General features: G+C 53.2%; 3 protein-coding genes and 2 non-coding genes across 7 annotated transcripts in view; 4 read left to right on the forward strand and 1 right to left on the reverse strand.

The window, feature by feature from the left end:
* The first annotated feature begins 2,229 nt into the window (after window positions 1–2,229).
* The window catches only part of LOC118260317 (zinc finger protein OZF-like), a 177,032-nt gene continuing 152,956 nt past the window's right edge, over window positions 2,230–26,305 (forward strand). Inside the window, exons 1-5 of the mRNA XM_050716057.1 lie at window positions 2,230–2,393; window positions 2,731–2,848; window positions 3,919–4,029; window positions 4,198–4,296; window positions 4,735–6,180. Of these exons, the coding sequence (XP_050572014.1) occupies window positions 3,942–4,029; window positions 4,198–4,296; window positions 4,735–6,180 (1,633 nt within the window). The 5' untranslated portion in view covers window positions 2,230–2,393; window positions 2,731–2,848; window positions 3,919–3,941. The remainder of the gene's footprint in view (window positions 2,394–2,730; window positions 2,849–3,918; window positions 4,030–4,197; window positions 4,297–4,734; window positions 6,181–26,305) is intronic.
* LOC118260291 (zinc finger protein CKR1-like) lies at window positions 7,632–10,740 on the reverse strand. Of its 3 annotated transcripts, none has more exons than XM_035570456.2 (3): window positions 10,577–10,740; window positions 9,706–9,860; window positions 7,632–9,292 (listed from the first exon to the last, which is right to left on the reverse strand). In XM_035570456.2, the coding sequence occupies exons 2-3, from the start codon at window positions 9,791–9,793 to the stop codon at window positions 7,923–7,925; spliced, it is 1,458 nt and encodes a 485-aa protein (XP_035426349.1). In that variant the 5' UTR covers window positions 9,794–9,860; window positions 10,577–10,740; the 3' UTR covers window positions 7,632–7,922. The 3 variants fall into 3 exon arrangements, with proteins under 3 accessions (XP_035426349.1, XP_035426348.1, XP_050572041.1); XM_035570455.2 differs by having other exon boundaries at window positions 7,642–9,295; window positions 10,577–10,727; XM_050716084.1 differs by having other exon boundaries at window positions 7,642–9,295; window positions 9,706–9,857; window positions 10,577–10,602.
* Window positions 13,921–14,029, forward strand: TRNAL-CAA (transfer RNA leucine (anticodon CAA)). Its single transcript has 2 exons — window positions 13,921–13,958; window positions 13,984–14,029. It is a non-coding gene; the product is annotated as a tRNA-Leu (tRNA).
* On the forward strand, window positions 14,360–14,431 carry TRNAE-CUC (transfer RNA glutamic acid (anticodon CUC)). The gene has a single exon. It is a non-coding gene; the product is annotated as a tRNA-Glu (tRNA).
* On the forward strand, window positions 22,348–25,933 carry IL4I1 (interleukin 4 induced 1). Its single transcript, XM_035570410.1, has 6 exons — window positions 22,348–22,623; window positions 23,266–23,378; window positions 23,734–23,935; window positions 24,318–24,386; window positions 24,775–24,911; window positions 25,105–25,933. The coding sequence occupies exons 1-6, from the start codon at window positions 22,348–22,350 to the stop codon at window positions 25,931–25,933; spliced, it is 1,626 nt and encodes a 541-aa protein (XP_035426303.1).

Consider the following 26,305-nt stretch of genomic DNA (forward strand, 5'->3'; position numbering starts at 1 on the left):
TACAAGATGTGCACACACACCCCCAGCACCTTGGTGTCTATAGTGTTGCATCACGCTACATCCAGCTCCACAGTCCCCAAATGCTCCATTCACTCCCTGAAAATACTCTTCAAATGCATGTCAATTTATCCACATCTTAACCCATCCCTGTGAAACAGACACTATTAACTCACGCATTAATAATCACAATTATCGTCTTCATGTCTCAACTTCCAACTACAAAGTGACTTTGGTAGACTTGACACTGGCAATTTTAATTTTTTTTTGATGTTTAGGGTTCTTTGCTAACAGCGTCACCACAGGGCACGTGGGGCCGGAGCTGTTCCCCTCTTCCGCTGTCACATTCTTCCATTTTTTCTTGATTTTTCCCCTCAGTTGGCACCACAGGAAATGCCAGAGGAAAGCACATTTTTTGGGATGGAAAATTAAAAGAGGTTAATTGGCCCTGACGCCAGTGAGGTCCCGGTTTTGGGGTGCCTATGGCACAGAGAAGCATCCTGGAGTGTTGAGGTGGGTGCTCGAAACCTGCCCCAACCACCCCAGTGACATTTAATTTCAAACGCATCTTCACAGATGTAATTAAGCCTTAATAGTACTGTAAGCCATTTGCATGCCTTGGCTTTGCTTTTTGTCATTTTTAAACCAGCTTTTATTTATAACAAAAGGAGACACCGTGTCCAGCGAGGAGCGTTTGGAGCCATGCTGGGTCACAGCAGACTCTTGGGGTGTCCTGTTTCACCTCAAAATTAAGTCTTTTGGGGAAATTTGGCACTGGGTTTGCACCCCTGTCACCCAGCAACCAGGTTCCCTGTGCAAATGATTAAAGATTGCAAAGTAGAAGTTGGAGAAACTCCCTGTGGACCTTTTCTTTTGTGGGAGATGCATGGGACAGATGGAGGATTTAATACCATGATTTCCCTGCCTTTCTTTACATTTTCCTCACTGTCTCTGGTGAAATTTGCTCTGAGGAGGAAGTAGCTGTGGGAGAGATTACTTTCTGGTGATGGTTTGGATGGGGTGGGCTAGAATCTGGGGTGAAAAACTGCAGATTCGGGGCCTGCGTGTTGGGATCTCCTCAGGGAGGAGGTGCCCGCTTCCAAAATGGCGGCACCGTGCCCGCTTCCAAAATGGCGGCCCTGTGCCCTTTTCCAAAATGGCCGCCTCACCCTCAGGCAGGGCAAGAGGAGAAGATGGCTGCGGCTTCCCCCTCCCTAAAGGGCCATTGGGGCGAGTAGGGCGAGATGGCTGCTTCCTCCCTTTTGCTTGAGGAAAGCCTTGCTCAAGATGGCCCCCTGGGGGGAATGAGACCCTGGTGTCCATCTTGGGTGAGGGCAGCCATTGCCACGGTGATGGGTCCTTTGAGGATGCACCTCCCCCAAAAAAACGACACCTGTGTGGCTGAAAGGGGGAATGGGGCCATTTTGCAGCTTCTGCGAGCCCCTAAATCCTCATAGGGCTCTTAAACACATCAGAACTGTGCTCCTTGCCAGCAGGACATGCATGCAGCTGTCCCCATTGACAGATCCCCCCCCCTTTTCTCCACAGAAGAGGCCCTTGGAAAGAATTGGGACAGCTGCTGCCCCGTTCCCTCACTCCAGGTTTGCTAAAATGTCCCATGATACCTTCCCCCATCTCCAAATTTAGGATGTTTGCCCTCAAAGTGGTCTCTAACAGATTTATCATCCATAAATTCAGGGGGTACTGCTTTGGGCTGGCAGAGGCCTGCAGTGAGGAGCTCCGCTGTGAACTACAGCCATTCATGAGGAAATGTCACTGTGGGACCCCAAAATTGTCATATTTTCTATAATTTTGGGAAGAACATCTCACTGTTTCTCCTCAAACCATGCTGGCTGCATCATGGGGGTGAAAGTGGCTGCCAGCCAAAGAACTGCTCTGATTTTGCTGGTGACATTGTGCATCCAGATGTGTTGTTATTTTGGGGAGGTGTTGCAAGGGAAACTGTGCGTCCGCACGATTTTTTTATTTGGCCTTTTTTTTCCTTTTTTTTTTTTTTTCTCCCAAAGGATTTTTTTAGATTTCTATTTCCGCCCATGCCGTAGCTATTGCCGCCAGAGGGCCCTGGCAATTGTGCAGAGCTCTTTTCCCTTCTCTCTCTCTCTCTCTCTTTTTTTTAATTCCTTCCTTCCTTCCCTTTTTCTTTTTTTTTTTTTTTTTTTTTTTTAACTCTCTTGTTGCCCAGGATATCGGAGGGGCTGGGCTTGCGGCCACCGCTCCCTGTGCCCCTCGCACCCCGGGGGGGACACCCAGCCCCCTGCCCCTCTGTGCTGTGTTTTGGGGGGAAAAGAAGGGTTTTTTTTCAAGGCAGGGTGGGGGGCAGAAAGTGGGGCACCTCCAGGCTTTGTCGCCAGCACCTCCCGAGCCGGAGACCACAGGTAACGGGGAGGCTTGGTCTTTGGATGCAGAGAGGGAGTGTAAAATGGCTCCTTTTCCATCCCCCTTTCCTTCTCCCCTCCGTCCTTCCTTTCTTCTCCCCTCCCAGCCCATCCACCTCGCCACCCGCACACTCAGCTCGCCAGATGCTCTCCATCCCTGTTAAAAAAAAAAAAAAAAAAAAAAAGCTCTTCCCATTGTCTTTCTGGAGGTGCTGGCATCCCTCCGTCCTTCCCCCTTGTTTTGTTTGCATGGGGTGGGATTCATTTCGTGTCTCGTTCGGGTGCCTTTGAGTGCTGATAGTGCTGATCCCCCCCCCTTTTTGTTTTATTTTTTTAGCAGGATGGAAAAACCACCCAGGAAAATAAATGAAGCAGGATGAACTGCCAGGGAAAAAAAAAAATGTAGGAGGGATCCGCGGTGTGTGCCTGAAATCGCCCTTTTATTCCTGACATCAGTAAGTCGGGTACAGCCTGCCCCAAACCTTTCTTGTCTCCCCGTCAGTCCTCCCTTCTCTATCCTCTGCAGCTACAGGAGCTGGAAAATAGAAATAAAGCAGGATCCTAAATGCTGCTCGCAGAGGAGGATGAGCGAAAGGAGGGAGGAGTGGGAGCAATTTGGTTTTTTAAATGATTTTGCAGCGGAGAGCGCCAAACCTGGTTCATCCACTTGGGAAAAGTCTCATTTTTCCCCCAGCGTGGTTAGAGACGGTGCTGAGCACCCGAAATTTATGGCTCCTCGGGGCATGGAGAAATATATAATTAATCCTTTTTGCAGGAGTGGGGAGCAATTGCTGTGTGTTTTGGGGGGGGCATTTCTGGAAAGTTTGGGACAGGAGTCTTGATGAAGGTGAAGGAACCCGTGGAGGAGCACTCAGGATTTCAGGATTTGGTACAGTAGGAATTAACTTTGATAAGATTTGAGTGAAAAATCACCCGAACGCTGCTGTGAAAGCATGTGCACTGAGAAGTGTGCACGGAGCATTTCTTGGACCTGTTCCACCTACTAGAAAGCAAACTCTTGTATCCGGTAATTAAACCACTCAGATTTAAGTGCTTCTAACCTAATTGTCTGCATTCTTCAGAAAAAAATTACCTTTATCTATATTAAAAATAAAAAATAAAAAAGGAGTTAGCTGAGTTATTGAGTGTAGAGTCTGCTTGTGCAGTAAAAAAAATACATCTCTAGTGATAAGTGATATGTCAGTTTGTTTTAGAGTGAGGATGTTGTCTGCAGGTTACTGAAATATGTGTTCTTAATGGAACGGGGTTTATTCTTTTTATTTTTTTTAAGAATCATGCTGGAAGATCTGGGAAAATAAGTGGTGGGTTAAGGGATAGAGGTTTATTAGCCACTTGTCCCCAGTTTTGTGATACAGTGAAGGCTCAGCCTTTCTATCAGCCAGCAGAGAATCCACAGGTTAATAAAACGGGGGGGGGGGGGGGGTTGCATGCAAATTTTTGGGTTTGGTTGTTGTTGGCTTGCGATGCTGGGCTCTGCTGATGGGGTGTCACCTCCTCATTGCAGGGGGGGGGCTCGCGACGCCAGCCATGGAGCCCTACGTGCTGCTGGACCCGCGACAGCGAGCGCTGTATCGCGACGTGATGCAGGAGAGCTACGAGACGCTGATGGCGCTGGGTGAGGAGACCCCAAAATAATGGAGAAAATTTGGGGATGGGCAAAATATCTGGGGAGGGGCACGGGATCTGGCTCGCTGGATCCGCTCGTCTTCGTGCGAGGGGCTGGAGGGCTCCTGGGGAGGGTGAGCCCTGCTGATCCGTGTTTCTCCCCCTCCTTTTTTTCCAGAATTCCCTGTTTCCAAGCCCGGCCTGCTGTCCCGCCTGGCCCACGAGGATGAACCAACAGCCCTGGATCTCCACGTACCCAAGGATGCCCCGTCTGGAGGTGAGCCCCGGCATTGTGCCTTGATCGTGGCACAAAAAAGCTTGGGGTTGGCTCCTGCTGGTGGCTTTCCCCTACCTGTGGACATCTCCGTTTTGGGGAGAAAGATGCTGGGATGGCCAGACTGCAATGCCAGTGGGATGTCCTGGACGAAATGGAAATGCCAAAGCCCCTTTGCAGTCAGCCAAGAGGAAGAGGCGTTTTTTGGGTGGCCCAGAGAGGAATGGCGGTGCGGTGGAGGTGACGGTGATTTAATTACTGCATTAATGCTGGTGGCAGGGGGGTTGGATGGGGATCAGCTCCCATGGAGATGCTTCCCCAGAAGAAGGTGTGAAATAAAACGAGGAGGAATCCCTCCCTGCCTTCCATTTCATCTCCCCAGCCCCGGCAGAGACAAAATCTCCTGCCTGGGTCGTGTCTGTCTTTCCCTGTGCCCCACAGAGGACGGAGCACGAGCGGAGCAGGAACCCACCCGAGAAGAAACTGCTGAGAAAGAGCCCGAACCAACAAAACCCACGGGTGAGGAGCATCCCTCGAGCCCGGCCGAGGCCGCGGCGAAGGCGGGCAGGAGCGGGGAAGCGCCGCCGCCGCAGCGGGACCCCCAGCCCGGCAACACGTGCGGCGAGTGCGGCAAGAGCTTCAGCCACAAGTCGGCCCTGGTGAAACACCAAAAAATCCACAGCGGCGACCGCCCGCACGAGTGCCCGGACTGCGGCAAGGGCTTCATCCAGCGCTCCGACCTCACCATCCACCAGCGGGTCCACACGGGCGAGCGGCCCTACGCCTGCCCCGACTGCGGCCGCCGCTTTAGCGTCAGCTCCTCGCTGCTCACCCACCAGCGCACCCACGCTCCCGGCGGGGAAAAACCCAACCGGTGCCCCCAGTGCGGCCGCAGCTTCGCCGACCCGGGGGCTCTCGACCGGCACCAGAAGAGCCACCTGGGTGGGAAGCCCTACGAGTGCGGGGTGTGCGGGAAAGCCTTCGCCTGGAGCTCCCACCTCGAGCGCCACCGGCGCATCCACACGGGCGAGAAGCCCTTCCAGTGCGCCGAGTGCGGGCGAGCCTTCGCTTGGAGCTCCCACCTCGACCGCCACATGCGCACCCACGCCGCCGCCGCCGCCTCCGAGGAGGAGGAGGACGGCGAGGAGGAGGAGGAAGAGCCCCCGCCGCCGCCCCCCCAGAAATGCGCCGACTGCGGCAAGCGCCTCAACCACCAGACGGACCCGCAGCGCTTCAAGCACAAGGGCACCCAGACGCCGCCGGCCGGGGACGAGCCCGCCGGCAGCCCCCCGCGGCCCCACCGCTGCGAGCAGTGCGGCAAAAGCTTCGGCCACAGCTCCAACCTCCTCAAGCACCAGCGCGTCCACACCGGCGAGCGGCCCTACCCCTGCCCGGATTGCAAACGCTGCTTCCGTTGGGGCTCGGCCCTGGCCAAGCACCGGCGCACGCACGCCCGGCAGCAGCAAAGCGGCGAGGCTGCCAAACCGTGCGCCGAGGAAAGCGGCGCTGGAGGAAAACCCTACCCGTGCGGGGCTTGCGGCAAGAGTTTCGGCTGGGTCTCGCACCTGGAGCGCCATCGGCGCATCCACACCGGGGAGAAACCTTTCCGCTGCGGGGAATGCGGGCGAGCCTTCGCCGTCAGCTCCCACCTGGAGCGGCACCGGCGGGTGCACACGGGCGAGCGGCCGTACCGCTGCGGCGACTGCGGCAAGAGCTTCGCCGTCAGCTCCACTTTGCTGGCCCACCGCCGCACCCACGCCGCCCAACCGGGCCGGCCCCACGCCTGCCCCGAGTGCGGGAAGGGGTTCAGCACCCCGGCCAGCTTGGAGAGGCACCGGCGGCTCCACCGCGGCGAGAAGCCCTACCAGTGCGGCGTCTGCGGCAAGGGTTTCGCTTGGAGCTCCCACTACGACCGGCACCGGCTCACCCACACCGGCGAGAAGCCCTTCTCCTGCGCCCACTGCGGCAAGCGCTTCGGCCGCAGCTCGCACCGCAACCGGCACCAGCGGGCCCACGCCCAGGGCGGCCCCGAGAAGCGCCACGTCTGCCCCGAGTGTGGCAAAGCCTTCGGCCTCGCCACCGCCCTGGCTGCTCACCAGCGACTGCATGCCACCGGCAGCGGGGGCCGCAGCAGCCTCTCCTTGCTGCCGCCCTCGTGGTGGGAAGGAGAGAGGCTGGGGGGCACGCCGACACCCCCCGAGCTCTGGCCGGAGGAGACCGGCTCCATTTTCCAGCAGCACCCAGTGCCTTCCTCCTCCTCCTCCTCCTCCATGGCCCCCAGGGGCTGGGCTGCCAAAGCTCTCCTGCCCCCCAGCGTGGCGTGGAGGCCTGGAGAGGGGGACGCCCTGCAAAGCGATGCCGCAGCCCCCCAAGAGCCTTGGGCGTCCCCGCCTCCCCCCAGCTCCTGAGACGGAGTCAAAATTTGGGGTGGGTGGGGGGACAGAGCCACCCTCTGCCTTTGGGGACGCCCCGGTGCTGGGGTGGGGGGCTCGCCTGTCTCCCTCCCCCCCCCCCCCATCCCCTGGTAGGGGGTGCAAAGGGGCTGTTTGGGAGCTGGGGAGGGGGTCTAGGACACCCTGGCATGTGGGGGGGGGTTAGGATGGAAGTGGGGGGGTGAAGTGGAGGTAGGGAGAGGGGCACACGGAGGGAGAGCGGGGTGGGGGTGGATTTGGGGAGGGCTGGGTGGTCACCCTATAGCCCTCTCCATCCTCCATTGTGTGTGGGGGGGGTTTGGGTGCACGGGAGGGGACCCAGCAGCAAAAAAAAAAAAAAAACCACCAGGGTTCACTGGGGGAACCCCGTGCCGCAAGGGGATTTGGGGGAGAAACGGCTCAGGGAAGAGCCAAGGGGACCAGCCCCAACTGCCCCAAAATATGCTTGGGTCACGCCGAAGCCGGTTTGGGATGCGCCGGGGGCTCGGGCAGGGAGGGAGAGGCTGGCTTAGCAGGTAATAAAATAGAGGGTAGTTCACCAAAAACACCTCTCCGTTGTGTCTCGGCGTCTTTTCTCCCCCGGAGCACGATTTCCCCAGCAAGCCCAGCTCCCGCCCGGGGATTTTTCCCCATAGGATCCGTCCCCAGCCACATCCCACAGGGTCCGTGTGCTTTAAAACCCCTCCACGCATTTCCCACCAGGAGCACCCATGGGGTTTGGGGTTGTGGTGCAAGGAGAGCCAGGTACAGGTGGCTACAGGGCATGGGGCTCCCTTTCCCCCCCCCCCCCCCCTTTTTCCCCCCCCCCCCAAACCTCCCTCCCCGCTTGCTGCACCCTCAGGGTCTGGTTTACCCCCACGGTGTCCCCGTCTCCAGCCCCAAAAAGCAGACCCGACAGAGCAGGTACAAATAACCAAGTATTTTGGCACAAGGACAGCCCCAGCAATCCGCATCGACCCTTCCAAATGGAGAAGGGCACCGTGTGTCCCCCCAGGAAGGGGCTTCGTGTCCCCAAAAATGTCCCTTTTTGGAGTCCCCTCCACCAAGGGTGCAGGCAACGTTCCCCTGTCGCTTCTAGGAGACACCAGGAAGGATAAAACCTCACGGAGCAGCCCTGCCACCCTCCTCAAAAGCGTCACTCGCTGTCATTTCTCTTGTCCCCACCCCAAAGTTTTCTTTTGGGGCGCTCAGGGCCCTTCATTGCTCCTCGCCGCTGCTGGCTCCGGGCGACTCTGCCAACCCCACGGCGCAGTGGGGCGCAGCGGGGGGCTTTTCCCCCGCCGGCCAGGTCCTCTCCGGGGAAAAATCCACCTTGGGGAGGTGGCTGCGGCGGTGCTTGGTGAGGTGGGAGCTCTGGGTGAAGGCTTCGCCGCACTCGGGGCACTCGTAGGGTTTCTCCCCGGTGTGGACACGGCAGTGGCGCTCCAGGTGGGACGCCCACGCGAAGCCCTTGCCGCACTCGTCGCACGTGTAGCTCTTTTGGGCCACGTGGCCCTGCTGGTGGGCGAGGAAAGGGGGGGCCTCCCAGAAACGCTTCCCGCACTCGCCGCACTTGTAGGGCCGTTCGGGGGAGTGGGTTTTGCGGTGCTGGAGGAGGTGGGCTTTCTGGGCGAAGCGCTCGCCGCAGCTGCCGCAGGGGAAGGGGCGCTCGCCCGTGTGGACGCGCCGGTGCCGCTCCAGGTGGGACGCCCAAACGAAACCCTTCCCGCAGTCGCCGCAGCGGTGGGTGCACTCTTGCCGGTGGCCCCGTTGGTGCCTGGCCAGCGCCGGCCCCGCTCGGAAAAGCTTGCCGCAGTCCCCGCAGCGCAAAGCTTTCTTGCCCAGGTGGGTGCGGCGGTGGCGAGCCAGGTCGGAGCTTTGGCAAAAGGTCTTGCCGCACGCCGGGCACCGGTGGGGCCGCTCGCCCGTGTGGCTGCGGCGGTGCTTGGCGAGGTGCGAGCCTTGGGTGAATGCTTCGCCGCACTCGGGGCAGCCGAAGGGTTTCTCGCCGGTGTGGACGCGCCGGTGGCGGGCCAGGTGGGACGCCCAGACGAAACCTTTGCCGCAGTCGCCGCATTTGTGGGGTTTGTCGGCCGCGTGGGCCCGGCCGTGCGCCGCCAGCTCGGCCGCCCCGGCGAAACGCTTGCCGCACTCGCCGCATTTGTGGGGCCGGTCGCTGGCGTGGGTGCGGCGGTGCTGGAGGAGGTGGGAGCTTTGGCTGTAGGTCTCGCCGCACTCCGGGCAGCCGAAGGGGCGCTCGCCCGTGTGCACCCGCCGGTGCCGCTCCAGGTGCGAGGCCCACGGGAAGCTCTTGCCACAGTCGGCGCAGCTGAACGGCCGCTCCCGCGCCGAGCCCTTGCTGCTCGCCTCACGGAGAGGCTTCACGCACTCTAATTTCGGGGCCGGGGTGGTTTTGGGCACCTTCGCGATGCATTGAGGCACGGCTTTGTCGGGCCGTTTGGCTTTCCTCCTGTTGGAGCCCAGGGTTTTGGCCCTCTCCGGGCTGCGGGACGGGCGCTCTTCGAGCTCCTCGGGGATCTGCTCCACGGCGCCTTCCTCCGCTGCTTTTTCTCTCACCAGCCCCTGTGCTGCTGGGGAGATGGGGGGGGGGAAAAAAAGGGGAGAGCATGGCCTCAGCTGGAGCAAGGGAGGCGGGGGGGGGGGCATTTAAACGGATGGAGCAGGTTTCCCCTATAAATCCAGCGTCCCGAAGGGGAGGAAGAGAGGAGGAAGGAACTGGGGACACGGATACGCATGAGTACCCCACGAGCTGTTTTTCAATTAAATAACATGCAGAGACCCGCAATATTTTTCCTGTTTTAAAATTAAAAGTTAAGGAAAACGCTGGGGTTTGGCGGAAATCCCCCTTGAAACCTGCCTGGATTCCTCCGCCCCGTGCCTTTTGGGTAGGGGAAAAAAAAAATAAAAACAGGGCAGGGTGAAAAGGCAGGGGGGTGTCTGAGGAGAAAAAAAGGGGATCCGGGGGGGGGGTTGTTTTTACCAAGGGACATCAGCGTTTCGTAGCTCTCCTGCATCACATCCCGGTACAGCGCCTTCTGCCCCGGGTCCAGAATCACCCAGGGCTCCATGGTGCACGGGGGCCACGGGAACAAAGGTTTGTGCCTCCCGTCCTCGCTCACGGCTCCTCAAAACCTCCTGCGGGGAAGAGAAATCCCTAAAACGGGGGGAAATCCCCCCAGAAACGCTTCTCACTTGGGGTTTCGATGCTTTTTTCTGGGCTGAATTTGGGGGTTTCTCTCTCCTTCTTGCAGTGCACGCAGGGTCCCCCCCGCAGGATTAAACCCCAGCCTGCTTGGGGACAGGGGAGCAGGAGGGTCCCCATTGCCTCGAGAGAGATTTGGGGGAAGAAATGATGAAAATGGAGCTTTTGCAGACAGCTGCAAAGGGGCAAAGGAGGTTTGGGAGGCAGAGCTCTCCCCATAATAATTCCATTTCCCACCCCATATCCCAGCACAGCCCTCCCCATAATAAAACGTCGCCCTCGAAATCTCTCCCCATAAACTTATTTCGCCCTGCTGCCTGTTTCCCCCCCCCCCCCCCCCCCCCCCCCACTTTTTTCCACCAAACCACATCCCGCAGCAACCTCTGCCTTCCTCCCTCCACCATCCCAGTTCCCCCAGTCCCCATCCCACTGGGAATCGGCCCTCCCGGCGTGAAAGCACACCGGGGGGGGGGGGGGGGGCCACATCCCACTAACCGGGGGCCCCCCATCCTCTCCCCCAACAAGAAGCCGCCGCTCCCAGCGAACACCCCCGAGGGCCGCATCCTGCAAACTCCAACCCCGACGCGGCTCAGGACCCGCGCACAGCGTCGTCCCCTTCCCCAGATCGCCCCCCTTTGCACCCCGTTACCTGGGATCGCTCCTGTTCACCGGGGGGAAACGTCCCCCCCACCGAAACCCCCCCCCCCCCTTGCTTTTTAGGGTGTTATTGGGGTACGCAGACCCCCCCAACAATGGGTTACAATGGAGGCGATGCCGGGCATGGCTTTGCTCCGGAAGCCCAAGCCGGTATCCGGCACAAAGGAGATGCCAAGAATAGGCTCAGCTCTTACCCAGAGCCCTCTAGAGGTAACCCAAACCCGGCTCCCCACCCCCCCCATCCCACTGTCCCCAAATACCCGGGGGGGGGGGGGGTGACACACAGGGACGGCCACAGGTCCCGCTCCGTCACCTCCTTTCCCCAAGCATCTCCAAAGAGTTTTTTGGGGGGACCCCCAGCTCGTCAGCCTGGCCGAAATCCCTGCTCCTGGGTCATCGGGGGGGGGGGGGGGGGGGAGTTTAGGGTTTTGCAAGCTTGGGGCGCAGCGGGGGAATCGGGTGAGGTGGGACAAGGGGGACACGGGGGGGGGGGTTGCTCTGCCAGTATCGGGGATGGGAGCTGGGGGCAAGAAATTGGGGTTTTCACCTGGAAATGGGGACCCGAAGCGGGGCGGGGGGGGGTGTGTGTGATAAAATTGTTAAGGGACGGGATCTAGGAAAGGAAAAGCTGCTTTTCCTCCATCTTTTGGGGTCTGTAAGAGGAAGGATAAAATGGGGAAGGGGCTCAGGGTGAACTGGGGTGTACCGGGGGGCAACTGGGATTTTAAAGGAGACTGCAGGGTGTGGGGGGGGGCACGGTTTGGCTATGGGGTCCCGGCATATGGGACACATCCCACATATTGAAGGGGGGGGCACCGCAGGTCCCCTTGTGTGCCACGTGGCCCAGGACCCCCCCCCAAAGGGGGGGGGGGCAGCACCCCCAAAAATTGATTTATGGGGGGGGAATTGGGGGCGAGATACGGAGCCGGGTGGCATCTGGTGCTTATGGGGACACCGGTCCCATCGTCACCCCGAGGAGATCGGGGCTCAGTGGGGGACACCAGACCCCCTGTTTTCATCACGTGGTTGGCAAAAACAGCTTGTTCCCCCCCCCCAAAAAAATTAAATTATTATTTTTTAAATTATTATTATTTTTTTGTGATTTAACTCCTCCCTGGGTGGGAAAGCAGCGATTTTTCTTTTAGTTTCCTTCACCAAGAGCTCGAGGCTGGGGGATTATCCTAAATCCTGCCCCCCCTAACGCACAGGCATTTAACCCCTTCCTCCCCAGAGCCAACTGCTGCAGCCTCCCCCCCTCTTCTCCCCTCTCCATCCCTCCTCAGCAGCAGACGGATGATCCCAAGGGGACCGAGCCCCAGTTTTGGGGGATCTCCACCCTCATCCCCATCATGCCCAGGTCCATCGAGGCCAAGGGGCTGCTCTCTGCCCCAAAGCCAGAGCCAGAGCCTCCAGGTGATGGGCACGGGGAGGGAGGAAGAGACCCACATGAGCTGCCCTACATCCCAGTTCAGCCCCCATACTGGGACCAGTGCAAGGAGCAGAGAGGGGGGCACCAGTCCTCACACGTAGCTCCATGAAATGGCACGGGGAGACCCCAAAACTGTTTTTCAGGTGGTTCAAGAAGGACCCAAGAAGGCAGAATGCCCCATGCCCTGTATTTTCTGCAGCAGTGGTGGAAGGAGATGGGCTGTAGGGAGCCTTGGGGCTTCCTCTCTCCACCAGAGCCCCCAAACCTTGTAGGAGCTCCCCAAAAGCACCCAGTTTTCTGCTTTACCTGGTGGGATCTCCTCTGGCCTGGAGCTGGATGAGAAGATCTGGGCACCAAACCTTCAAGACTCAGCTACAAGATCCCTCTCAAGCAGCCCTTGCACAGCTGAGAAAGTGGCTTAAATAACCCAGAAAAAAAAAAAAAAAAAAAAGGCAGAAAGGAAAACACCTGGGACTTCTCCCCAGGTGCTGGTCTGCAGCACGCTCCTTTTCCCATATATTTTCACATTTAGGCTCTACATTCATTGGGATTTGTCTGGGGAACGTGGTTAGGGAGCTCCAGACACTGGCCTTGGCTGCTCTACCCCTGTCCCAGCTCCTAGAGCCTCTGCAAAATCACGCCAAACCCATAAGCCCAGACCTAAATAAAGAGAATCGTGGGCAAAAAACATCATTTCTCTCCCCAGCTCACTACCACGCCGGGATAAATGTGACTTCAGGACGTCCAGGAGCAATCACCCTGCTTCCAAATGTCCCCAGTGGGGCTTCCAGCCCCCGACCAGACATTTGGTGTGGTCTCAGCTCCCACCGGAGGCTCTTTGGAGCATTTCGTGGTCTCCCACCAGCATCGTGGCAAGCTGATTTATGTCATCCCACATTTGCAGGATGCTGAAGATGCTCCGATCCAGGAGCCAACCCCAAATAGCGTTGGCATCGCGGGGTGCTAGGCTTGGTGGCCATCCCTGCAGGAATGCTCTTGAACCAAGAGGGTGGGGAAAAGCTCTGAGTTTATTTTTTTATTTTTTTCTCCTTCCCTCTTTTTCTTTCTTCTTTTCCCTGGGCTTGAAACGAGGGAGAAGAGGCAGGGCGTCGTGGCGAGAGGCATTATTCAATTCGCGCAAGAAGACCTGCGGGGCACGAGGGAAGGAAACCTCACTCCACCTCGTCTCATGACTTTGCCCACGGCAGCCCGCAGCTCCGAGGTGCCGATGAAGGACCCGCGGCGCTGCTTCCTCCAGTGGTCTGCCTCGCTCACCAGCCCCTTGCAGAGGTTGCCCATGGAGGATTTCATCAACCTCTTCGCCCGGACCGACATGCGCCCGGCTACCGGTGGCATGCGGCTGGCCAGCCTGGAGATGCCCCTCTTGCTGGATTTCTTCTTCGACTGGGAATTGAATCCCTTTGGAACTGGTTTCCAGCGCCTCGACCTTCTCTGGTTAAGGGGAGGCTTTGTCTGCTGGGTTTTCTGCTTCCTCCTCCTCCTCCTCTTTCTTGGAGGCTGCCCTCGTTTCTTGGTGGCCGCGGCCATGGGGTCTCCTTCGGCCTCGGTGGTCCTCGCTGTGGGGGTGTCCCAGAGCTTTTTTAGGGGTGGGCATAGGCAAATGAGGGCTCGACACCGCAGCCCGGGGTTGGCTGGGTGAGACAGGGCTCCTGTGACATTATGCGTAATTTGCATAAAGATCTGAGCCAGAAAAACCCACAATTAGGGCAAAGAAAATACAGAAATATATAAAAACACACACATATATCTAAAATACGTATAATATATATGCATTTACATGGCTTAATCTCAAGACAAGCCCCCAAAAACCTCCCCCCCAGACCCACTTGCTTTTTTTTTGAAGATTAATTCTTGAGGATGAGGAGGGGAGGAAGGCTCCTGCCAGTGTCAGGATGGCCGAGTGGTCTAAGGCGCCAGACTCAAGGCTCTGCTTTCCCTTCCCTGGGGTTTTCTGGTTTCCGAATGGAGGCGTGGGTTCAAATCCCACTTCTGACACATCTTTTCCTTTGCAATCTTAATAATTTTCGGTAGCTCCTGCACGCGATTTGGGGGAAAAAGCCGATTTTTCCCTTTTTTTTTTTTTTTTTTTCCGGCGCTAAAACTTGCTCCCGTTCCCATTTCTGCGCCCAGCCCTTTGCACCCGCGCGTGGGCAGAAAGCACGAGGGGGTTACAACGAGAAAACGGGGTGGGGACACGCTGCTTTGGGAGGGGGGTCCCGGCTGAGGGGGGGGACAAAACGGCTCCCCCCCCCCCCCGCCGTGGGCTGGGGTCCCCCCGCGACGGGGTCACCCGTGGGGCCTCGCCGGATCAGCCGGCGCAGAGGTTCCCTGGTGGTCTAGTGGTTAGGATTCGGCGCTCTCACCGCCGCGGCCCGGGTTCGATTCCCGGTCAGGGAAGTCCCTTTTTTTTCCCCCCCCCCACCCCAAAAGTTTTTTTATTTTACTTTTTTCTCCTGCTAACAACCACGATAGATCTTGTTTTTTATTATTAATCTTTTTTTTTTTTTTTTTTTCCTCCTCAAATTCAACCGTAGAAGCATGCACTCACATTTACTAGAAGCACGCGCTCACGCTCTCACATTTACCCTCTGAAAGCGGATGCGTGGTCGGGCTGATTTTTCTTTCGAAGAATCACTGCTTTAATTGCCATGGTTAATATCCTGAAAAGGGCAGGGCCGGGCTAGCACCACCGCTATCCTGGGGCAGTTGAGGGTGTTGTGACATTTTCCATGCACACAGCCATTTAAATCATCAGCAATTCATATAGACTCAGGTATATATAAGCATCGCCTTGCAGCAATGAGGATGGAAGCCCTGATTTTTCTAACGTAACACCTACAGCTTCTCACTAATGAAATTGTGAGCCCCATGATAAAAAAAAAAAAAAAACACAACAAAAACAAACAAACAAACAAACAAACAACTCTGACACCACCAAATGCCGATAAGTTTGTTCTTTATTGCAATGCTGATTTTAATATTTCCTTCCCCGCAATCTCTCCACCATACGCTGGTGGTCGCACAGGTCTTCCCAGCAGCTTTTCCGGTTTTTAATCCCTCTCCTTTGGGCTTTGGATCTTGCTCCCGAGGGCTTAAAGGAGGGAGGGTCTTGCTTTTAGCGCCCGCTTCGTGCGGCCACGCTGGTCGTCGCGTGCCTGAATCGCTTCGGCATCACGCGGCGGAGGGCGGCTTGGACGTGCGCGGGGCCGGCGATGGGGTGGTGGCTCTCCCTCCGCAGCCGGTCGGCCTCCTTCGACACCTGCTTGTAGACATCCTGCAGGAAGCTCACCATGAGCCCCTTGGCCTCGGGGGACAGGAGCTTGCCGTCTCGCTTCATCTGGTTGAGCGCCTTGGCGCTGATGGGGTCGAAGGAGCCTTTCATGGCCACTTTCTTCTGTGGCTCTGTGGGTTTCCGCTTCGCCTTCCCATGGGGCTTCCTGGGCTTGGATGGAGGTCTTCTGGCATGATTCTTTTGCCTCCTCCTTTGCCGGGGTTGTCTCCTCCGTTGGGATCTCTTTCTTCCCCCAGCAGACACCATGGCTCAACCCTGCCCTGCCTGGACCCCTTGAACCTGCAAATACCTCTGCCCACCCCCCTTTTAAGCAAATTAGGGACAGGACGGAGCCCCCCATTGGCCAAGAGAACAATGCCCCCCAGCACTTCATAATGGAATGATGCAGGTCACTGGGCCCCCCCTGGGACCCCCAGGTATAATGGGACCCCAAAAGACCTCAAGACCCCCCGTGTCCCCCACCCCTTTGACCCCACCGTGATATTGAACCACAATAATAGCGCAAGTCGCAGCGCAAATCTTCCACTTAACAAAAATTAGCGTTTATTTTTGGGGTGGGGGCAGGAATATCAACCTCATCCCCAAACGTTTGCTCCATACGTGCAGCACATGCCATGGGAGATTTCAGGGTGAGCAGGAAACAAAGGAAAAGAAAATCCTTTGGAAGAACATCTTTCCTTGGCTCAAACTGCCAGCAAATCTGCCTGCCAGCTGGAAGACGATGACTAATTACTTAATGAGTCCACCCAGATCCACCCGTGGTGATTTCACAGCAATGGCCAGCTAAGCTCCGGGGCTAGCCGAGCCTTACTAAATCAGGGAGATCGCTCAAGTGATTGCTGTCACGAGCAAAACAGACTCAGCAGAAAGCTGATGAATGGAATTTATTGCCCACTAATAACAGGCTGCATCAGTGGGAACTCACAGCAAACCAAAACCAACTTCCGCCCCATCCACCCTCTTCTACCTGCTCCCAAAACCTTGCCACTTAAGCCCAATACAATCCCCAGGTTTTTCCTCTCCAGCGCAGCTCCTTTTTCATACCCACGTGCAAATGCACACACTCATCACCTCTGTTTTCTTAGATGCTCAAATCCCCCTGCGTGCTATGTCCTGCTCTAACTCCAAACTCTCCAAACCCTGATTTTCTCTCTCAAAAAACCAAACCAAACCAAAACAACAACAACAACAAAAAAAAACAACAAAAAACCGGCATTGTTAAAACCATAAGGCAATTATTTAGAAGAATAGAATTATTTCTTCACCCTACCCAATGCTCTGGGTATTTGATGCTGCTTTAGCACCTGCAAATTGCATTTCAGCCCTGAAAAAAAAAAAAAAGCCCTTAGAATATATCCTATTGTCCCAGTTCTGTTTGCTGACCCGGAGCAGTAACTCAATATAAATTCTTGCTCGCGAGAAGCAGAAATTAGTGTGAGATAGATGTCAGCAAAGAGCCGGAGGGGAAAATAAATGGGTGTAAAACACAAGTGGGCAGTGCCAGAATGGATGCACGGTCCAAAGCACCAGACTCGAGGCTCTGCCTGGCCTTCCCTGGGGATTTCTGGCCTGGGAATGGATGCATGGATGCCAATCCTTCTTCTCATACACCTTTTCTCACCTTTGCCTATTGATGGGAAATCCCCATCGTAAAGCAGTGAGTTGGTATTTGCAGGAAATCCCCCCCCCCAAGCTTAATCATTTTTTGGGGGGGGGGAGGTCATAAATTTAGAATATGCTCCCTGGGCACAAATAATGAGCTTTTCCCATATGTCCCATGAACCCACAGCACAAGCAGCTGCAGCATCACAGCCCCTGGGGCCTCTGCTCATCCCCTCCTGCAGCCTGGCTGGTTAAAACAATTCTTCTCCCTTCTAATTTATCCAAATTCCCTTTGGATCCCTCATTTCCTTCCTGTGGCCTCATGGTGGTTCCTCCACCATAAATACCCAGAGCTGCAATGGGGGGAGCAATGCCAAGCCAAGCAGTTGCATGAGAGAATGAAGCAATTTAAAATTTCATTTTTCAAGCGAAGTTCTCTGCTTTGCACCGTTCCTCTGACTTCTTACTCAACACCCCAGGACAAAGAGGTCGCTGTAACAAGAAGGAAGAAACCCACTGACACCAGGGCCCAAGTAATGGACCCCTTTTTTCCCATTCTATCCTGGCTGACTCAATAGCGTTGTCTTTCCCCCGGCTGTCCTTCTCCAAGCCTCAAGTTTCAGGTGGAAGCTGGACTTCCAGTAATCCTCACGGAAGCAGGAACATGGGAGGAACGCCTTTTGCAATTAATAGCTAGCTGCTTATCCCCAGACAACAAAACGTGTTATTTGAGGCCCATCATAAAGCAACTTGCTAGGACATGCGCTAAGCTCTGCCTTATCGAAAGAAACCGCCCTCGAAAATCTGTCAGTCCTGGGAACACGGCTAAGTGCTGGTTTCGTCACGTTCTCAAATCACTCAAGAAGTCGTTGCTTCATTTAGCAGACGCCTCGTGTTGTGGGCTGCCATCGTAGATGCCAGCAGGTGTCAAGAAAACAGCCCAGGGATTGCAAGCAGAGAAAAACCAAGACAAAATAAGCTGTTGTTTGCAAGAAAAATAATTATAATAATAATAAACTATGCATTTGATTTGGGTTTAACATTTGGAAGAGGCAAGTGGGTGGATTTTCTTAAATGGGGATGTGCTCTGGGCCAAAAAGCCCAAAGAAGCAAGAAATGGATAAAGAAAAGAAATGGAGGAAAAGAAATGGAAGAAAAGCATGCAATTCTTTCATTTTTCTTAGAAGGAAATTAACCTTGGGCATTCCTCACCCAGTTTTAATGAGAACAGAAAGGAACTTGTGGACATAAAGCTGGTTGCAAAGACTTAATTTGTAGTCTTGTCTTGATGTGCCAGCAGGCAGAGATGTGTGTTGGAATTTTGTTAAAAAACACCATTTTGGGGGCATAGCCAAGGTCTGAGGCTGTATTAAAAGCACTATGAACTTCATTGGCAATCCCAGAAGTGACACTGAGGATACGGTGTTGGGGAAGATTAAATCTCCATGACGGGGCTGCTGCAGGGACAGGAAGAAGAAAGAACACCAGGAAATATCCAGCTTGCCGCAACGATGACTTTTACAGGGAAAAACCCACACCCTGCCTTCTTCCAGGAAGACCCTTTGAGCACAGCATTGCAAAACTCTTGTAGCTACATGACAAGCTCATACGAAGCAAGAGGACTCACAGATGCAAATCTCTTCTCTAATTCCTGCTGCATGACAAAGGTTGCACCCTGGTCATCAACCCATGAGGACCTCAACACAAGAAGGACATGGACCTGTTAGAGTGGGTCCAGAGGAGGTCACAGGGATGATCAGAGGGCTGGAGCACCTCTCTTTTGAAGAAAAGCTGAGAAATTTGGGGTTATTTAGTCCTGAGAAGAGAGCAGCCTCCCCATACCTAAAGGGGAGCTTCAGGAGTGAGCCTTCATCAGGAAGCGTGATGACAAGGAGTAATGGCTTTAAACAAAAAAAAAGGATGGATTTAGGTAAGATATGAGGAAGAAATTCTTTACGCAGAGGGCGGTGAGGCACTGGAATGGGTTGCCCAGAAAAGCTGTTGAATGTCCTGTCATTGGAATATTTCGAGGCCAGGTTGGATGGGGCTTGGAGCAACCTGGTCCAGGAGAAGGTGTCCTTGACCATGGCAGGGGGCTGGAACCAGATGGGCTTTAAGTTCCTTTTGTACCCAAGCAATTCCACAATTTTCTTATCCATGCTTAAGGAATTTTTTAAGCACTGGTCCCAGAAAGCCTGCAAGCTCATCCAGTGGGATCATAATTTAAAACGTCCCCCAAATTTGACTTCATGAATGGGGTAACATATGGAAAGCCCACTCAACACCCACCCCTGATCCATGTTTTACCCCATGGATCCACAATTTACTCTTTTGAGGCTGTATTTAAAGCCTTAATTTTGACCAACATAACAGCACGGGTGAGCACCAGCACCAGAACCCCAACCCCCTTACCACAATTCTTCAAAATTCTGCTTAAACCTCAGAAAAACCTGCAATATTGTTGAGCTTTGGGTGGGAAAATGCATGGTGATGAGATCAGCTTGGTGCAAGAGGCTCCAACTGTTGCAATCAAGGAAGAACAAAAAAAAAAAAAAAAAAGCAGTACTGAAACAAGCCAGAGAGAGGACCAGACAAAGCCACACCAAGCTCTCAACCTCCCTGTCTCGATGGCCAGGGAAATACACTTGAAAATCTAAAACCCAGACTTTTAATAGCAGGAGGGAATGATTTACTGTCACTTCTGCTTGGTTGCATGTAGTTAGTCCAGCACAAGGAGAACCGAAAGCACTGCAGAAGACAAATGGGAGGTTTTTAACATGAAAAAAACACTAAGATGACTCAATCACTGCCAAGGCTTGCAGGGCTCTTCCAGCAAAGCGGTTTTGCAAGGAAGTCCCAGCAAAGGGGATTGCTTCTACCCAGTGCTGAGCTCACCCCAAGGGCCACAAGACTGGGAAGTACCAGTTCTGGGTTTTGTTTCTGTAACTGAAACAGCAAATCACCCCATTGACTGGAAAAGGCAGAGGTTAGGCATAAGACGAAGGAAAAGACCAAGTTTATAGGGCAAAAGTAGTCTGCTGTGGGTTTATTATCATTATTTTTAAGGAGATGTCCATTCAAGGTGCCAAGATTGGAGTCCATCCATACCAAGGTGTGATGAACCAGCTGAGGGACCTTTCCTTGGGCTGGTTTATGGTGTATGGTCTCTTAGCTACGCAAAGTTCTTGATTATGGAAAAAAAATACCATTACAACTCAGTGTTTTTACCATTTCAGGCATCTCTTGGTTCCCTCTATGCTAACAGGGCCAGGATCAACATAACCAAAATTATGCAGTAATTAAGAGTGTGAGATCGATGAACTGCCACGTGGAAATACCACCAGAAAGGATATTTTGGATGTTACCTTGCAGGTCTCCATGCAGCGAGAGATGAATGATAATATCTAAGTATAGTTTATGGGGGCTGCAGTATGGGGGAAAAAAAACCAAGCCAGATATCTTCCCAGTAGGAAGCTCTCTGTTCATCACAGAGAAGGGTGCGGTCACCCTTTGTCTGTTCTGACGATCACAACAGCTTCCCATAATGTCCCGTAAATTGATGGCTCATGACCAAAGAGGTGGCAAAAGCAGGGAGTAAAAAAAAAAAAAAAATACATATGGGGAACTGAGTGTACATGCAATTGCTTCTTTCCCTTCTTATGACATACCACACTTTGCTCTCTTCCGGGGTGAACTGATTGGCAGATTTTTTTTTGAGCCACCACTGCCGTGTTACCTCTTTTTTTTTTTTTTTTTTTAAGCCGGGGTATAAAATGAAAACTAATCTCAGCGGAAGACTTGCCTTCCTCCAGGAACCATGGCTGGGGCAGGTGAGTGATTCTCCTCTGGACTTTGGGGTGTCGTGCTGCTTTCTCCTGCTTTCCTTTTGTCTTCGGTGGCTGGGTTTGCCTGCGTCTGGTGGGTGCCTTTTGTGTCACCTCCTGAGGGCACCAGCCTCAAATCTCCATTTCTCCAGCAAAAGTATTTCATGATCCTGTTGAACTTGCCCTGGCAGTGGGAGATCTCCTTTGCAAGGGGACTGGGATGTGCCCAGGTGCATAGGGAGTGATGGAAACCCATCTGCAAGCTCAGATTCTCCCGGGGACCTTCCTGAAGGACACCTCTTTGCATCACATTTGCGGTTTCTCCAGCTCCAGCCCCACCATAAGGGCTGGTGGAAGGTGAAAATCCAGCAGATGGTTCCAAGAGCTCGCCCCGACATGCTCGCTCTCCTCCCATGGGGACCCCAATCTCCATCCAGAGGATCTCCTTTGCCTTCTGCATCGGCCAGGGCTAGTTGGGGTGGTCACGTTGGGTGGGATGGAGGCAACAAAACCAACTACTGTCTCTTTGCTGCTACACAGCCCACCAAAACCACAACTCAAGACAACATCCCTGGTCCTCAAGGCTGCCCAGGGCAGTGGCAACATTGCATCAAGAAGGTTAATGCAATTTTCTTAGCATGATACCACTTCCTGCCATGCTTTAGGATGGCAGGCCTGTTGATAAACGGCCTAAACATAGCAGGTGCTTTCTAATTCTTTATTTTATGGCCACAATCAGCATCTTCAGGGAGGTGGATAGAAAGTCCTGCTTCCAACAGCTCTGAGGCTCATTTGCAGCAGCTGCATTTTGACCCAGATTGTCGGCAGACCTGGGGCTGATACAACAAAAGCAGCGATTCCAACAGGGATTTTCTCTATGAATAAGAATTACTCAAGGTGTGGTTTCAAAAGCTTTTTATTATTATTATTTTTTTTTCTCTCCCTTCCTCTTTTTCCCTGGAAGGAACCTAGCAACAGCTGGGGAAAGAAAAAGGAAAAGAAAATGGAAGTTACCCTGTAGCTACTTTTGAGACTAGAAACAACAAAAATTAGAAAGAATCAGCGTGGTTTCTGGTCACCAAGCTTCCTTTCCCATCACCTGTCATCATCTATCTAATATAGATAATCTCTTCCTGTTTCTAATGTAATAGTGTGGTGGAGGAAGAAGACAATATCAGTGCATTAAAGTTGTGATGTCACAGAGACAAGGGACAGGGCAGTTGGCACAACAATATATTTTTAGTAAACTTCCTTAATTCCTTGCACATGTATGCAATTTAATTACCATTCCTCATTACGGAGCCTTTCGAGCTTATTCAAAAAAGTCAAACTCATTTTGGAAACTCACTACAAGAGCTATACAAGTAGAACATATGAAATAAAATCTCTCCGGGCTTGCTTTTTTCCTTGAAACAAAATTTGCATTCACTGGCCCTGCTTGACATCTGGCTGTGGTTGTGAGAGCCTTGCTGATGCCATGGATTTCACAATCATGCAACTGGATTTGAAAAATGATTTGCTGCTCATTCCTCTTTGGGGTTTGGGCACCAGTTTGTGCTGCCACCTCCCTCCCTGGCTCTCAGGAATTAACTTGCATGCTGATTGCGGAGCGTCTTCGTTGCATTATTTTCCTCTCTTCCTTTCTTCCCTCCCTAGTCCTCTTCCAAATCCTCCTGCTCGTGGGGCTCGTAAGCGCCAAGAGGTTTTCGTGTTTCCCTGAATATTGCCTTCAGGACGAAGACTACGAGGAGCTACTGAATATAGTCAAGCATGGGCTAGGACGTGCAACTAAGCCAGCAAATGTGGTCATCGTCGGTGCAGGAATAAGCGGACTTACGGCAGCGAAGCTGCTCCAAGATGCCGGCCACAAGGTGAGCGGTAGCACATCTTATTTTCCTACTGTAAGGAATTTCCAGCCTGGAGAGGGAAATAAATTTATTTTCAGGGGGAATAAATGCAGGAGTGGATGCAGTGGTGCGGGAAGGAAGGAAAAACGAGCAGGTTCCAGGAATTTCACTTGATTCAGGGGTGATTTTCAAAACTACAAGCAAGGACAAGAGGCGATGGGGGGGAAAAAAGTGAAGGTATATGCAAAGCAGCTCATTCAGATGTTCCCCCAAATGAATGCAAGCAGCAAAAAGTAAAGAGATTGTCTCTGTTGGGTGCTTTTTCCTCTCTTTCTGAGGGGTTTGGAGGTGGGAAAGACACGATCTGCCTTTCTCTGGCTGTTTTCCAAACCCTTCCAGTACATCGAGCAGCTGAACCAATGCTAGGACTCTTTCAGCAGAGAGTGGGTGCACAAATGTGATGCAGAAATTAGGGACTGTGCTGTAGGCAGAGGGGATCTTGGCCAACACAAAGCATTTTAGATCTACAGACAGCTCTTTTGTTATTTGGAGGGGGCCTATCCTGCTCCATGGGACACACACACTGCTTGCCTGTGAGCTTGCTTGTTTTGCATGAAATCCCCAAAGCCTGAAAACCTGAAACCTCCACCCCGAATTGCTTTTCAGGTTACCATTCTGGAAATCAGCAATCGGGTCGGGGGACGGATCAGGACCTACCGAGAGGAGGGACAGGACTGGTACGTGGAGCTGGGAGCCATGCGCCTGCCAGGCAAGCACAGGTAAGGTGGTGTCCTCCTTCCCTGCCCCGAAAAGAGGAGGAACGAGGCTGAGGATGGAGACGAGGCCAAGGATTTGTGCTTGGAAATGGATGGAGAAGAGCAGGAGGAAAAAGCTATTTCCCCCATCTCTCCCTCAGAGCTTAGCAGCTGCATAAAAATGGCCAAAAAAACACTTGGCCACTTGTGTTTGATAATTTTGACACTTATCAAAGATGATAATGCCTATCTGCACTTACAAAGGGACATAGGGGCTTTCCCATGGTCGATGAAAAAGTTTCCTTTCCAGGTTTTTAATGCTTCTGTGGCAGGGTTTGGGTGTTTGCAAGCACCTCCCTATTCCTCTTCTCTTTTCTAGGCTGGTCCGTGAATTTATTAGGCAGTTCAACCTGAAGCTAAACCCATTCCTCCACACAGACAACAACACCTGGTACTTTGTGAATGGCGTCCGGGTGAGAGCCGGGGAAGTGGATAGAAACCCCAACATCCTAAACTACACGCTGCATCCCTCGGAGAGGGGCAAAAGTGCCAGCCAGCTTTATAGGGAGGCACTACATAAGGTACGTGGCCACAAGGAAGGGATTGCACCAGCACCCATTCCTCTGGGTTACAGTGTACCCTCACCTGCCATCATATTTGGGGAAGATTAGGGTCTTTTTGGAGTGAAAAGCAGAAAGAATCTAGGCTAGCTGAATGCGGAGTCTTTTCATACGCCTTCATTTCTCTGGGATGAATTCACCAGGAGTTGGAGGAAATAGAAAATGCCACGCCAAGAGATAAATTCCTAAAAGGTGAGGCAGGATCTGCTAGCTCTAGCTCAGCCCCAGGGTTCCCAAATCCCTAGGACTGAATGCCCCGGATGAATCCTACCAGAACAGAGCAGGAGGCAATGCTTTGGGAAATGTGCTTTCTCTCATGAGTATATCAATATTTCCTCTCCAGGCCTTCAAAAATTTCCAGACTATGGACTGCAAGGAATATCTGACAAAATATGACTCCTTCTCCACCAAGGTTAGTGGCTTGAGAATAAATTTAATTTCCCTGCTGATGATAAAACTTCTTGAAGAAAGGGTCTGAAGTGCCCTAGTCCCTTCCTCTGTCAACACTTTAAAGTGATTTTTTCCTAACCAATTCTGCCTTCTGCTTAAAAAAAAAAAAAAAAAAAAAAAAAAAAAAAAAAAGATAGAAAAAGCAATCATGACTTGCAAGGAGTTGTTAGAGTTGTCTTATTTTCAAAGAGGAGAGAAGCTTCTCTCTCCTCATGTTCCTCCATCGTGGGTCTTGTAATCAGATGGAGTATCAAGCAACAGGGCATGAATTTTGCCTTGGGGTATATAAGGGATACACGCTCTGCCTGAGGTAGTAACAACAGGCCCTGTTTTCTTCCTGGCCTTTCTAGGAATATTTGATCAAAGTAGGAAATCTGAGCCGAGGAGCTGTTCAGATGATCGGTGACCTGTTGAATGAGGACTCCGGATTTTATCTGTCTTTCCTTGCCTCGCTGTGGGATTTTGATATCTTCTCTGATGAGGAAAGGTAAGGTGTCTCTTATAGGAAAGCCTATTTTGTGCTGGTCCACAGAAAGCCACTGGAAGAGAAAATTTCAGTGGCATTTAGACATCGGATGAGAATCCTAACTCCAAGCTTTGTTATTACCTCTAGGAGAAGTCAGGTTTTACATTTGCTGAAACTCATCATCTTTCCCTCACCTCCCTTTTCTTCCTTTCAGCTTTGACGAAATCACAGGGGGTTTTGACCAACTGCCTGAAGCCTTCCATGAAGCGCTGCCAGACGTCGTCAAATTCAACTGCACGGTGGAGAAAATCATGAGGGAGGGAGGCAAAGTCCAGGTGTTTTACCGTGCTCCGGACACCCTGGTCCCGAGTATAGCAAACGCAGATTACGTCCTCGTCACTTCGTCTGCCAAAGCCACCAGGCACATCCAATTCGTCCCACCTCTCTCTTCCCCCAAGACCCATGCCCTTCGCTCCATCCACTATGCAAGTGCCTCCAAAATAGTGTTGGCTTGCACTGAGAAGTTCTGGGAGAAGGATGGCATTCGAGGAGGGCACTCCATCACTGACCGCCCTTCCAGGTTTATCTACTACCCCAGCCACAACTTCTCCAGTGGGGTAGGGGTGATCCTAGCCTCCTACACCTGGAACGATGACGCCGAGTTCTTCCTGCCCCTCACGGATGAAAAGTGCCTGGACGTGGTGCTCCAGGACCTGGCGGACATCCACCAGGTGAGCAAGGAGTACCTGCAGTACACCTGCAGCCAGTACGTGATACAGAAGTGGCAGCTGGACAAGCACTCAATGGGGGCATTTGCGGCCTTCACCCCTTACCAGTTCACTGACTTCTCGTGGGCTCTCTTTGAGCAAGAGGGCAGGGTGCATTTCGCGGGAGAGCACACTGCCCAGCCTCACGCCTGGATCGATACCTCCATGAAAGCCGCCGTGAGGGCCGCGAGCAACATCCATGACGACAGCGAGGCCCGGATGCTCAGCGAAAACGAGGAGCTGCTGGAGGATTTCTTGGAGAAGGATGAGCTCTGAGAAACTCCAACCTTACTACATGCCACCAGCATGCTTTCAATTCATTCTTGGTGGCACAAACCTCTTCCCAGGGTTTCCTCTTTCCAACTCTGCAGCAGCAAAGAAAACAAAAACTGTAAAAAAGTGTCTGTCCTCAGACAAAAGACTAATAGCTACCTGGTTAAACACTTATGAGGTGAAAAGGGAATACTAAAAGTAATCTCTTTGTAGGTTTCTTGACTCGATATTACCCCTGCTCAGGTGTGCTGTGGTATATTCTAATTTATTTATTTATGTATACAATACTTCAGGGAATGACTAAGATGGAATAAATGCAGGTATTTCTCAGCCCCTTGTCTCAGGTGCTTCCATCTCCCAGTAGAGAGAGGTCTT

This window comes from Cygnus atratus, chromosome 33 (assembly GCF_013377495.2).
Source record: "Cygnus atratus isolate AKBS03 ecotype Queensland, Australia chromosome 33, CAtr_DNAZoo_HiC_assembly, whole genome shotgun sequence".
NCBI lineage: Eukaryota > Metazoa > Chordata > Aves > Anseriformes > Anatidae > Cygnus > Cygnus atratus.

Bases quoted from the DNA above. Each gene is read 5' to 3' on its own strand.
- IL4I1 (XM_035570410.1), top strand. From the start codon at position 22,348: ATGCTGATTGCGGAGCGTCTTCGTTGCATTATTTTCCTCTCTTCCTTT. The intron at 23,936-24,317 runs GTACGTGGCCAC...TTTCCTCTCCAG, and splicing joins ATAGGGAGGCACTACATAAG to GCCTTCAAAAATTTCCAGAC. The intron at 24,387-24,774 runs GTTAGTGGCTTG...TGGCCTTTCTAG, and splicing joins ATGACTCCTTCTCCACCAAG to GAATATTTGATCAAAGTAGG.
- LOC118260291 (XM_035570455.2), bottom strand. From the start codon at position 9,793: ATGGAGCCCTGGGTGATTCTGGACCCGGGGCAGAAGGCGCTGTACCGG. The intron at 9,296-9,705 runs GTAAAAACAACC...CCATCTCCCCAG, and splicing joins CGAAACGCTGATGTCCCTTG to CAGCACAGGGGCTGGTGAGA.